At 48.0% G+C, this 13133-nt stretch overlaps 1 protein-coding gene across 11 annotated transcripts in view; it reads left to right on the top strand.

Moving 5' to 3' along the window:
- Positions 1 to 5460: 5460 nt before the first annotated feature.
- Positions 5461 to 13133, top strand: part of EMSY (EMSY transcriptional repressor, BRCA2 interacting) — a 48587-nt gene continuing 40914 nt past the window's right edge. For 9 of the 11 annotated variants that reach the window (XM_075592681.1, XM_075592678.1, XM_075592677.1 and 6 more), the window contains exons 1-5: positions 5461 to 5662; positions 6163 to 6259; positions 9529 to 9628; positions 9802 to 9876; positions 11458 to 11633. In XM_075592681.1, coding sequence (XP_075448796.1) covers positions 6190 to 6259; positions 9529 to 9628; positions 9802 to 9876; positions 11458 to 11633 — 421 coding nt within the window. In that variant the 5' untranslated portion in view covers positions 5461 to 5662; positions 6163 to 6189. Of the gene's footprint in view, positions 5663 to 5759; positions 5821 to 6162; positions 6260 to 9528; positions 9629 to 9801; positions 9877 to 11457; positions 11634 to 13133 lie in introns of those variants that run through there. The other 2 variants (XM_075592672.1, XM_075592671.1) reach the window with 2 other exon arrangements.

Genomic DNA, 13133 nt, shown 5'->3' with positions numbered 1-13133 from the left:
ATAATATTATTGTTACTTTATATGTTGCTGACAACACACAAAGAAGTTTCACTTACTATGCGCGTGCACAGCACACACAGCTTTTTTTTATGCCGAGTCCCCCTTTTCATCCATGAAATTTCTCAGGCCCCCCCTGCCTGATGTAATCAAAATCACATGACGTCAGCACACGCGAGCTGGTTCAGCCATTAAGGGTGAACCAGCTTTGTGACGCCCCGCCACGCGTCTACAAAAAAGTATTTATAACAAATTACATCACTTAAAAATAAATATTATGATATTTGTCTAATAGCGTCCCCATTTATGCTGTATTATTAATCTCTCTTCCCGCCACATCAGGACCTCTCTCCCCTCTTCCACAGTCTCACACTTCTCTCCCTCTCCCAGTATTTCTCTCTATCCCTCCCCTCAGTGTCTCTCCCTCCCCCCACTCTCTCTTTCTCCCTCCCCCCCAGTGTCTCACTCCCTCCTCCAGTGTCTCTCTCACTCTCTCCCCCCAGTGTCTATCTCACTCTCCCTCCAGCCATTGTGTCTCTTCCTCCCACCAGTGTCCCTCCCTCCCCTCAGTGTCTCTCTCACTCTCTCCCTCCCACCAGTATCTCTCACTCTCCCTCCAGCCATTCTCTCTCTCCCCCCAGTGTCTCTCTCACTCTCCCTCCAGCCATTGTGTGTCTCTCCTTCAAGCCAGTGTCTCTCTCTCCCTCCCGCCAGTGTCTCCCTCATCCCCATGTCTCTTTCACCCCCTCCCCATGTCACACTGTAACACTCTAACCCCCCTCCCCATGTCACTGTCACACTCTCACCCCCCCTCCCCATGTCACACTCACTCACCCCCCACACTCTCACCCCCCCATGTCACTCTCACTGACCCTCCCCATGTCACACTGTCACCACCCCTCCCCATGTCACACTGACACTCACACTCATCATGCTGCATGCAACAAGGAAGAACTGCCAAAGCTGTGTAGCACAGCACCACCTAATGGCCGGAAGAGAAATTGCAGCTACCAGACTGCTTTTCTCTGCTCCTGGTAAATTTCGCCACCTGCTGCCTGCGCCCCCCTTAAACAATCTCGCGCCCCCCTAAGGCAGGGGTCCGCAAATTTTTCCCGCTGCGCCCCCCTGCCTGCTCGTGTCCCCGGCATCAAATGATGCCGCGGAGACACTTGATGTTACGTTGCCATGCTATCCACTCAATCGCAGATAGGGGCCATTTCAGCGTGTGTGGTGCATATACCTGCTGGCAACAGGAGGACTGAGTCATCCACCGATGGTAGTGGGGACACCGGACCAGGCTTCTGGGGTTCATACCCAACATATCTCCTTAGCAGTGCAGCGCCTCCATCTACTGTTGACTCCAGGAACTGAAGGTGATCTCCCACGGTTGAACTTATTACCTCTCCCCCCAGTAAGGTCACACACAAGGTAGGAGGTATAATGCAAAACAGGTTTATTACTACACTCTGCAGTAACAGTTACTCAGTAGTCTTCTGCCGGATACAGTCTCCTTAGATCAGCTCTCACTGGACATGGTCCCTGGACCGTCACTACAGGCCAAGGGCACCCGCAGCTATCCTAGCTCTTCCCCACCTCCCTAACAGAGGCAGAGGTATGGTCCACACTCACTCTCCCCGGAGGGAAGAGCACATGAGTGTCACGCTGTGCAGCCCGCAGACCAGACCAGTCCCCTGTACTGAGGTGGGATGTAGAGTATACGCACCGACAGCAGAAGGGGCGTGTCTGGGATGTGGCGTAGAAGCGTGGCCAGGCCTGGATATAGATTAAGAATGGTCAAGTACTTGCCGAGTCCGAGGATATAGAATGTTCCGTAGTCCAAATCCGTAGCCTCGTCCGAGGGTCTTAGAGGTTAGAGTAGTCAGTAGGAAAGCCGAGTTCAGCAGCCAGAGGGCGTAGTCAGACGAGCCAGGTCAATAGCTGTAGGAATAAACACAAAGAGCGCACGACACAGGTTCCAGGCAACACAGGAAGCAAGGAGCTATGCAGAGCAAGGAAGTGATAGCAAAGCAGGATCTTTAAAGCGACAGTGACCAATCTGGACGAGGGGCATGGCGGGGGCGTGTCGAGGAGCTGCTCGTGAGTGGCTGAGAGACCAGCAAGTAGTAGAGCACAGCTGAGAGTGCTGGAGACGTGGTGAAGACTCCCACGCCGAGCGGGGGGCGGAGACAGGCAGTATGCGCGCGCTATAAATCCTAGAAGGAAGCGCGTGCTCTGTAACACCAGCGCCAGAATCCAAGATGGCGGCCACGGCGGAGTTCAAGGTATGCGCTGGGTGGCGGCATGGGTAGCGACGGGGGGCAGGGGCAGCAGCCGCTGCAGTACTGGTAGTGGGTAAGGTGGGGTCACGCCGCAAGGGACGTGCCCCCTGATTCCTTACAATGGGTAGGCCCCAATCTCAGGCTCCCAGTCGTGTGACCTGCCTTACTCAAGTGGGAAGGAACAACTCGCTAACTTTAGGGCTGTCCTGCTCTTAAGTACAGCCAAAAGGCGGGCACCCTGTTGTCTCAGCTACAACAGGATGTACCACCCCCTGCTGTTACTCAAGTGCAGTACCAAGGTGAAGGGGAAAACCCCATAGCAACTACTGACATGGCCTGTATATATGTGTGTATATATGTGTGTATATATATATATATATATATATATATATATATATATATATATATATATATATATATATATATATATATATATATAGTGTTCGACAAACCTATACATTTGCTCGCCCCGGGCGAGTGGATTTAACCCCCGGGCGAGTAAATATTGGCCCAAGCAGCACACGTTTGGTACTAGGTGGCGAGTAGATTTTTTTGTGTGGCGAGTAGATTTTTTGGTGATTTGTCAACCACTGAATTTTATATATATATATATATATATATATATATATATATATATACATATATATATATATATATATATATATATACATATATATATATATATATATATATATATATATATATATATACATATATATATATATATATATATATATATACATATATATATACATATATATACATATATATATATATATATATATATATATATATATATATATATATATATATAAAATGCTGTTTATTTTATTCCAGTTTTGCATTAATGACACTTTGAAAAAAACATATTCCCCCCCCCCCCCCCCCAAACACTGAGGAGGAGCAGAACAGCATCTCCAGATATATGCCATTAACCTTACTCTTTGTCCTATATAACTATCCCACGCATCTCTACTCACAAAATAATTTGCCTCTTCAGACCCTCTTGGGATTATTCTCGGAAATATCGTTTGTAATGAAATCTTGATATTGGGGAAAGCAAACGTTTGAAAGGTTTGTGGTTAAGAAAGGAGAACACTCAGACATCTGTCCACACGTCTCACAGAATATCCCCACGCTAGGAGTGGCCAATTCCAGTCCTCACAGGCCACCAACAGGCCAGGTTTCAAGGATATCCCTGCTTCAGCCCAGATGACTCAATCAGTGGCACAGGTGTTGACTGAGCCGCCTGTGCTGAAGCAGGGACATCCTGAATACCTGATTTGCTGGTGGCCCTTGAGGACTGGAGTTTTCCACCCCTGCTCTCACTGCGTTTCAAGTGAAGATGTGTGGGAAACAAAAAAAGGTGCAGTTTCATTCCGAAATGACAAGAATAAATAGCCTTCTCTATAGATGTGTGGGTGCCTTCCTATAATAACTAATCTGGCATTATGTTTAACGCGTCTCCTGGATTGTTTTTTTTTTTGGCCTCTCCATTATTGCTGATAATGATCAAAGTCATTTCCTTTGAAAGGGAGTAAAGCAGGTGTTATGTGCAATAGTAAAATGTATTTTTTTTTTGGCAGCCATAAGTGCTGACTGGGCTATATATAAATATATATATATCTTGGATAATTGTCAACAGATGTGGTGGTCAGTATTAATATTTCGCTGATCTCTCCAGCCTAGGAGCCAGCTCAATCACATGGATTTGGACTTCATATTTAATATGGTCTTAAAGCAGCAGTCCGTGCTTGTCGCCATTTTTTTTAAGCGTATTTTAAGAGATCTCTTTCCAATGCTGATTTTTTAAATATATTATTTTAAATGTTCTGTTCAGGATATTTAAGCATTAGAAATATGAAGTGCCTTGGAGGTTAAAATGGAGCTCTCCCCAGAGCCCAGTGCAGTCTAAGATGCTTATTTTAACCAGAACACACCCCTTCTCTCTCTCCCTACTTAGATTGTAAGCTCTTCAGGACAGGGACTCCTTTTCCTATTGTTTTATGTCGGAAGCGCATATTCCTATTATGTGTTATAATATTATGTCACGTGTTACTGCTGTGAAGCGCTATGTGAATGGGACATTTCGGCGTGACCATCTCACAGCTGCCGATCAGCCGTAGGGGACAGCTAGCCGCCGGCCGTTTCATTGTGAAGGTAAGTGGTTCGATGGATTAGTGTTAGTATTTTGGGTTAACTTCAGGGGTTAAGGTTAGGAGTTTTAGGGTAAGCGGTTAAGGTGACAGGTTACGGCTAGCAGTGTTAAGCTACTAGCAGTGGAGGATTTCTCATTAGGTCCGATAGGCCTTGTCACCTAAGGTGGCAACATTTTGGGTCAGCAAGCACCAAGCGCGCATTTGCAGCAGACAAGCGCCGAACGCGCATGTGCTGCTGACAACGTAACGTCACACGGCGTCGCGTTGCCATGGCACGATCTTACAAGGGGTGTTGGTTGGTCTTATAAGGGGTATGGAGAGTCTTCGGCCGGGGGGGGGGGGGGGTGTTGCAGGTTCTTTATGAGGGGGGTGTTGGGGGGTTTCTATGAGGGGTGGGGTGTATATGAGGGACTCGGAGGTCCAATAGACATGTGTGTACCTATTTTAATCTGGGAAGTGTAGGAGAGTACTGTATGTGTGTGCGTCTGCGTGTATATATATATTATATTCTATATAGAGTATATATTGCATACTCTTTGACAAAGTTCCTATCGGAACTAAACGAGTCAGAGTGCGCTTGTTTATGTATACAGTATGTCCGTTTTTTCTAATTACCTTTTGCCAAAAAGTTGTGTTTTGTCTCTTGAAGTAGCAGTGCACCGCCCTCCCACTGTTGTTTTTTTTCCAAGTTTCAATTAGGATTCAATTTTTGGGCCCAAATCTCGCTGCTTCTAGTCCTTGTAGCTTGAATCAGTATAATTGGACAATCACAGAGATGTCAATCTCCAGATACCAAAACCATTGAGGGGGGGGTGGACGGAGGGATGCCCACCATCCCTCCCAACATGCAGTAACATCTAAGAGGCGCTGCAGCTCCCAAGCACAACATAACTACATTGTCCCTGTCCGGCTTCCTTCCAGAGCTTACAAAGAAACTGTAACCTTGTAAGCAAAAGACGTCACGAGCTTCCGACTCGCAGCCAATCGACAGCCGGGACTACAACTCCCAGCAGCCCTTACGCATGCGCAATGTCACCGGCGCGCCATCTTGACAGCGGGAGCCGCAATCAAACAAATCGGATCTGCGCTGCCTGGCTCCCCGAACGTTCCATGATCGAACGTTCCCCGGGAGGTTAAGAACCTTGCGGTGTGAGCGTTCCATGGTGACGTAACCACCCGCTGCCTCTCCATCCTGCCTCTGTTGTGATCTTGTGCCTTCCAGGAGAGGTACCCGCCTCCATCATCCAAACCCCCCCCTCCTCCCCCCTTCTCCTCCATCACCCCCTCCTCCTCTTCCTCCATCACCCCCCCCCCATCCTCCTCGTCCGTTCTTGTTATCTACGTCCCACATTTTAATTTGCAGCATGTGTATGTTAGACTTGGCAGTGAGTGAAAGTAACATTGCTTATCTATATATTTATATCTGCAATTAAATTTAGTGCAGTATGTGGCTTAGAATCGGATTATAATATCTTTTGGGGCAGGGTCTCCCTTTTGTTGTCATGTATCTGTTGCACTTCTCCCCATTGTAATGTATTTACCTTGTATTGTAAAGTGCTGCGTACATTGGCGCTATATAAATACAATATGTAACTACCATGGTGGTTCACAAGGGCTGCACTTATGTATTTTCTAGGGCTGTCAGCCATGAAGCTATAACGTACACGTTTACTTGATGCCCAAGGCTATGTACTTAGTAAGCAGCCTGTGAACCTCTTCTGTTACAGGGAGGGCGGTGTGTGGAGTAGGGCAGGATGCCTGTGGTGTGGCCAACTCTCCTGGACTTCAGCAGGGATGAATGCAAGAGGATTCTCCGTAAGCTGGGTAAGGATCAGCCCCAGTTCTCTCTCCCCCCTCCCCGGGTTCTGCCCATTTGGTATGTGCACATGCGTAGTGCTGACCAGCAGAGGGAGCTGGGACGTCTCTCGCAGGCCTGGCTCGGTGTGTTTAGCTGTAAACACAGTGAGGGTTTGTGTCTGCTGAGCACAGGAGTCTGCGTCGTGTGTATACAGCGTTATGTTTTGTGGCTGGAAGCCAGCCATTGGCAATCATCACCTCTCTTGCTTTGTGTTGCATTGCTGGCTGTAAAAAGGTTAACACGCACTCCGACTAATGCTTTATTACAGTAACTGAAACAGGATTTTTTTTATTAGTTTTTAAAAAATTTTTTTTAAATATAAATGTATTTTATTTTATTCCTGTTTTAGTTGAATGCTCACGCCCCCGGACCAAACTCCTTCTTTTCCGTAGACCTATGTAACCATGCCTAAAGAGATGAAAACATGTGTTTTTTTTTTTTTTTTTTAAAGGCATGATTTTGTATTGTTTTTTCCTCCTGCCCCGGATTGGGGAAGTCGTTTGTCAATCAAGTGTTCTCCTTCCCCTTGGCCATCCCTGCCCTTCAGAGAGCCACGAAGGATATGGGAAGTGGGGCGAGGGCTGTGTCTGCAAAGCCTTGCTGGCCTCTTTTTTATAAGGAAAGGGTCAAATTCTGGAATCCCACAGCCCCTGCCACTTATCCCGGCCTCAGAGGAGAGGTGCCAGATATACACTGACCAGCAGCAATGTGCTGAGGATTTATGAGTGGCGTCTATACATACAATTGTGTTTTTATGGGGAAACGGCTACTTGCACTTCCCGCTCTCTGGGGCAGGGATTCATTTCCTACCGTGCGCTTATGGTATATTTTCCTGTACTCTGTCTGTTTAATAAAGCTCTGTGTATATTGTTGCCATATAAACACAAATATGCAGGCAGTCTGTTTTCCTACTGGAATTGCAGAGCGTTTCGATGACGGGGAGAGATGGTGGTAGAGGGATCTTGGCCAGTGGCTCGGGATCCTCCCTCAGTGAGAGAACACAAATCCACGTTAGGGTTTCTGTACCACTGTTATTTTCCCTGGGACACTTAATGCTTTTGTGCAGTCGTGAATATAGTCGTGATAACAACCCAGTGTTATCTTTTATTAACCTTTTCATGCCAGATGTACCTTTAGGGTTGTGAGGTGTCCAGTAATGAACTGGACTATCCATGTATGTGTACGGGATTACCTCTGGATATACTGACCTGACTGGCTTGGGGGGGGGGCACGGGATTTCCCAGGGGGGGGTTGCTGTTGCTAGGGGGGTGGGCAGCTTCTTCCATTCTGATTGGCTGTGTTACCCTGCAGCAGCCAAATCAGGAGAAGGTGTCAGGAGCCTGGGGTAGGGGCCATGGAGAGGAGGAAACTGTCACACCTTTCGCCATTGTATACTGCATTTTTGGAGAAGCCACCTAGCAACCCCAATGTACCTCCTGGTATTTGCGGTCATGTGATCGCTTCAGCAGCAGTCACATGACCGCTTCCCCGACTGACTGAAGGGGGGGGGGAGGGCGTTCCTCTCCTGCTTCGATTTGGTTAGCCCAATCATCCCCTAGAACAGTGGTCTCCAAACTTTTCAGCACAAGGGACACATCGTATATTTTACACATTTTTGCGGGCCAAAGGAAAAAAAAATCAATATATTTTATGAATGAATACGTTTTATTTGGATCTCTTTGGGCTAATCAGCATGATATGATTCAGAACAAAAGAGAAATGTGACAATTACAAAGAAAGGATGCCGTGCTTACACTGGGAAATAATATATAATGAGAATATATATATATATATATATATATATATATATATATATATATATATATATATATATATATATATATTTCAAGTTGCTGCAGGCCGGATAAAATCTTGTGGGGGGGCCTGATGTGGCCCCCGGGCCGTAGTTTGGAGACCCTTACCCTAGAAGACAAGCGGTTTTGCCGTGACATAGCTGGCGCCTCACCGGGCGTTGTAACGGTCAGTACTCTGCAGCACTGGAATTACGGCTGACGAGATACTAACATGTATGACATTGTCCTATACAACGGGGTGAACTTATCTTCTCCGGGACCCGGGGGTTATGAGCTACGTTGGTGAGAAGGATGGAGTAATGTCTCGTGGATCTCTGCATCATACTATGAAAGGTCATTTCCTCCTTGCAGTTCTTGGACAGACAATCTACCCTTATCGTTTCTCTGAGGATAGGGGGGACGTGGGCCTAATGGCAAAGAAAACACTTGATTGAAAAACATTTTCCTATTCAGAGCCCCTGAGAGTGCAATTTATAATTAGTTTCCCAAAATGGAAAGCGGCAAAACCTTTGCTACAATTGGTGAGATTAGTCTATGAAAGCCGATTTTTTTTTAGACCATATTAATTTCTTTCCGACCGTTTTTCTCGCCGACTACATTGGGTATTTCACCTTTTACAGCAAGTGTCACTGGTTCTAGCAGGCGGCCAAGTAAGCAGTACTGCTGGGAATATTGTATTACACGTGGTAGAGGTTTATTTCAGGAGTGGGTTGGCCTGCTGGGGAACTGGGTAAGTTCCTGGTTGGGGGGAATAACGCCCATGCAGACCATTCTGAGTCCTGACTCCCTCTATGCCTTCTCTCCGTAGCTGAAGGTCACAGCCGGCACAGTGTTATCAGGAGGGGAGGGGGGGGGGGGGGCACGGCGGAGAAGGAGAAAGTTGGAGGGACTGGGTGAAAAGTCAAGGGGTCCATGGTAGAGGGTTTTCTAGGGCCCCTGGTGGGCACTAGATGCCCTAGTAGTCTGACCCCCTCTAATATGCTTCTCCTTGCGCTGTAGAAGAGTTCAGTTCCATTCAAATGAGTAGGGAAGATGACTCGTATAAGGACAATGAGGACTAGACAGGATTACCCGCGGGGGAGGTGTAGGAAGCCTTTATTCATCTCTGGCTTATTTGGTCACAATGGCCAATACCTGTACCCCCTTATTCACCTATCTTTAATAATTAAAAAAAAAAGGCCATCCCACATTATGGGAAATAAAAATATTTAATGGATGTCTAACATAATCATTTTCCTTAGTTTTTAACATTGTATCACTTAGAGTATATTGTCTAAAAAAATAAATTGATGTCCACTCCAGGCCCGTACATTTGAATCTGTTAAACATGACCCAGCCATTAGCCGAACTTTGTTCTGGGAGGTGCTGCCCCTTCCAATGGTACCGGTACTCCTGACTTCAGTCTGTCCTTTCTTTGCCAGAATTGGAGGCGTACGCTGGGGTTATCAGCGCCCTCCGTGCACAGGGGGACCTCAGCAAGGAGAAGAAAGAGCTTCTGGGAGAACTGTCCAAGGTTTTAAGGTGAATCTCTCCCTGATTTTAGTCCTATTGTCTCGCTTCTGTTGCCAATGAAGATGCACAAACCACCGAAGCTCTTTGTGAGCAGAGAGTTGGACACGGGCTCGGGTTAGCAGGTCTTATAACGTTGAATGTAATAATCCAAAGACCAATTCCATTTTTTTGTTTTTGTTAAGCATTTCAACAGAGCGGCATCGAGCAGAGGTTCGGAGAGCAGTGAATGATGAGAGGCTCACAACCATCGCACACAAGTGAGTCATTAACCCTGCAATTATCACAATGTTAGGAGCTCTGCTCCCTATGCCTGGAGAGAGAACATCTGCTGGAGTTTGAAGGCCTTTAGAGTTTATTGCCTTGGGCAATTAAAGGTGGAAACTCACACGTGTGTGTGTGTGTGTGTGTGTGTGTGTGTGTATATATATCTCTCTTTCTTTCTCTCTTTCTCTTCTTTCTCTTTCTCTTTTTCTCTCTTCCTCTCTTCCTCTCTTCCTCTCTTTCTCTCTTGCTCTCTCTCTTGCTCTCTTTCTCTCTCTTGCTCTCTCTCTCTCTTGCTCTCTCTCTCTCTTGCTCTCTCTCTCTCTTGCTCTCTCTCTCTCTTGCTCTCTCTCTCTCTTGCTCTCTCTCTCTCTTGCTCTCTCTCTCTCTTGCTCTCTCTCTCTTCTGCTCTCTCTCTCTTCTGCTCTCTCTCTCTTCTGCTCTCTCTCTCTTCTGCTCTCTCTCTCTTCTGCTCTCTCTCTCTTCTGCTCTCTCTCTCTTCTGCTCTCTCTCTCTCTCTTGCGCTCTCTCTCTTGCTCTTGCGCTCTCTCTCTTGCTCTCTCTCTCTTGCTCTCTCTTGCGCTCTTGCTCTTGCGCTCTCTCTCGCTTGCTCTTGCGCTCTTGCTCTTGCGCTCTCTCTCTTGCTCTTGTGCTCTCTCTCTTGCTCTTGCGCTCTCTCTCTTGCTCTTGCGCTCTCTCTCGTGCTCTTGCGCTCTCTCTCGTGCTCTTGCGCTCTCTCTCGTGCCCTTGCGCTCTCTCACTTGCCCTTGCGCTCTCTCGCGCTCTCTCACTTGCCCTTGCGCTCTCTCGCGCTCTCTCACTTGCCCTTGCGCTCTCTCTCTTGCTCTTGTGCTCTCTCTCTTGCTCTTGCGCTCTCTCTCTTGCTCTTGCGCTCTCTCTCTTGCTCTTGCGCTCTCTCTCGTGCTCTTGCGCTCTCTCTCGTGCTCTTGCGCTCTCTCTCGTGCCCTTGCGCTCTCTCACTTGCCCTTGCGCTCTCTCACGCTCTCTCACTTGCCCTTGCGCTCTCTCGCGCTCTCTCACTTGCCCTTGCGCTCTCTCTCTTGCTCTTGTGCTCTCTCTCTTGCTCTTGCGCTCTCTCTCTTGCTCTTGCGCTCTCTCTCTTGCTCTTGCGCTCTCTCTCTTGCTCTTGCGCTCTCTTGCTCTTGCGCTCTCTCGCTCTCTCTCTTTCTCTCTCTCTTTCTTTCTCTTTCTTTCTCTTTCTTTCTTTCTCCTTTCTTTCTTTCTCCTTTCTTTCTTTCTCCTTTCTTTCTTTCTCTTTCCATCTACACACACGAAACAGCTGTTAGCGTTTGGCTCTCACCCCAACCATCAAATGTCAAGAAAGGAAGAGTCCGTTTTCCTCTCTTGGTTGCAGTTTCAGTCAGCTCTTGACACAAGCCAGACCCGATCTGGGAAATTCTCACGGGCCGTGACGCGACCCTGTGTGTACTTGTCACCTTCTCCTCTCTGACCACATTCTGAAGCTCTGCGTAACCCGCAGCATTTTGACCTTTGAGTAGAGCACGTGGTGTTTCTTTACTTTCCATCTTGCTGTGAACGTGCCTTTGATTTTCTAGCATGTCTGGTCCGAACAGCTCTGCCGAGTGGTCCATTGAGGGTCGGCGCCTGGTGCCGTTGATGCCGCGCTTGGTGCCGCAGACGGCCTTCACCGGCACTGCCAACGCCATCGCCAACTCTGCTGGGCAGCACAACTCCTCGCTCCCAGACCCTGCAGAGACCGGCAACAAGGAAGGTGGGTCGGTCACGCCCTGGGTTCTGCATAGAGATGGGAGCCGAATTTAAGCCCCTTCCTGCAGCTCCCTCTGGTAGGGAAGGGGTTAAGAAATCAGGGTGCATGAGAAACTGATGTTGTGCTGATGTGTTGCTGGAGACGATAGACATGTCCGCTGTCCACTTGCTGGGCTGCAGTTCCATGTGCTGCTCTTGGCAAAGTACAAGGTCACTGTTCCACACTGTCTGGTGTAAAGTGCTTGGGAGGGGGACTGAAGAAGGAGCTCCTTAATCACCATCTGCAGTATATAGGTATATGAAGGTAAGGCGAGTTCATGTTATGTGGGGTTACCTGGTGCTCAGGCCCGAGAACACGGCTTGCTAGACCTGCATTGTGACAGGAAGACTATCTAGAATGGCAGCATGGTCTGGTAAAGACTTGTACACTAATCACTGGTTGTGCTTTTTGCTGGTGTCATTAAAATGTTTACCTCCCGCTGAAGATTAACCTCTTGCAAACGGCAGACCTGATGCTTTCTTTCATTTACAGAATGGAGTCACAGTAAATAACTTCAGCATTACAAATACTCTACCAGCTGCACTTAACGTCTGGCCTTCTCTACACGGGTTTAAGACACCCTTATTATGGAGAATTGTGCTATGTTTGAGAGCAGTTTCGGAAAACCGTACAAAATAGATGTATGAATGCAAAATTGGTGCAAATTTCAATGTGTAAAAAAGGGATTGTGTTAATAGCGCTAATGGTCTAAAAACTACGTGTTACTAATATACAGTGATAGGTAACAAAACACTTGGGCCTTGGTCCCGCTGCGGCCACCAGCTGCTTGCCCCCGTTCTAGATGCCCCCGCTGGCTCCTTCCGGCGTGGCTGACTGCGTGCGGTGACGCGTCAGCCAGCCGGAGCTACAAGGAGCTTGTGGTTTTGGCGACTGTCGCGTCACGTGACATCCCAGCAGCCAATCCGAATTCTCCCTTCAGCTCCGATCCCCCTTCCGATCCCCCCCCTGCTCCGATTCCCCCCCCCTGCTCCGATCCCCCCCACCCCCGTTCCGAATCACCCCCCCCCCCGTGTGTATTTGCCTGTGTGAGTGTGTGAGTGCCTGTGTGTGTGAGTGCCTGTGTGTGTCCTTCCCTCTGTGCCTGGCTTCAGAGTGCGAGGGGCTCCTGGAGTGAGAGAGGGATAGACGGGGGGAAGGGGGCTTACGACAGCACGAGAGCCCCCTGCTCAAACCACGCCCCCCCCCGCTCCCGCTCTCTACAGACCGCAGGTAGCGGTCAATTGCCTGTCAGCGCGCTGCCTGCATGCAGTGTGGGCACGCTGACTGAGGGAGCGGGGCCTTAGCCTTATACATACTGTATAAGCCAGGCTGCCGAGAAGAAACTGACTAGTACAAGTCAGGTACAATGACGTATAACAAATAAATAATCCCGGCACCTGAAACAATATTCGATTATCAACAATGTGGAATCTGACCATATATAAATGTCCAGCCTTGCCGATC

Source organism: Ascaphus truei, chromosome 3, assembly GCF_040206685.1.
Source record: "Ascaphus truei isolate aAscTru1 chromosome 3, aAscTru1.hap1, whole genome shotgun sequence".
Taxonomy (NCBI): Eukaryota; Metazoa; Chordata; class Amphibia; order Anura; family Ascaphidae; genus Ascaphus; species Ascaphus truei.
This window is presented reverse-complemented; position numbering and strand designations above follow the sequence as displayed.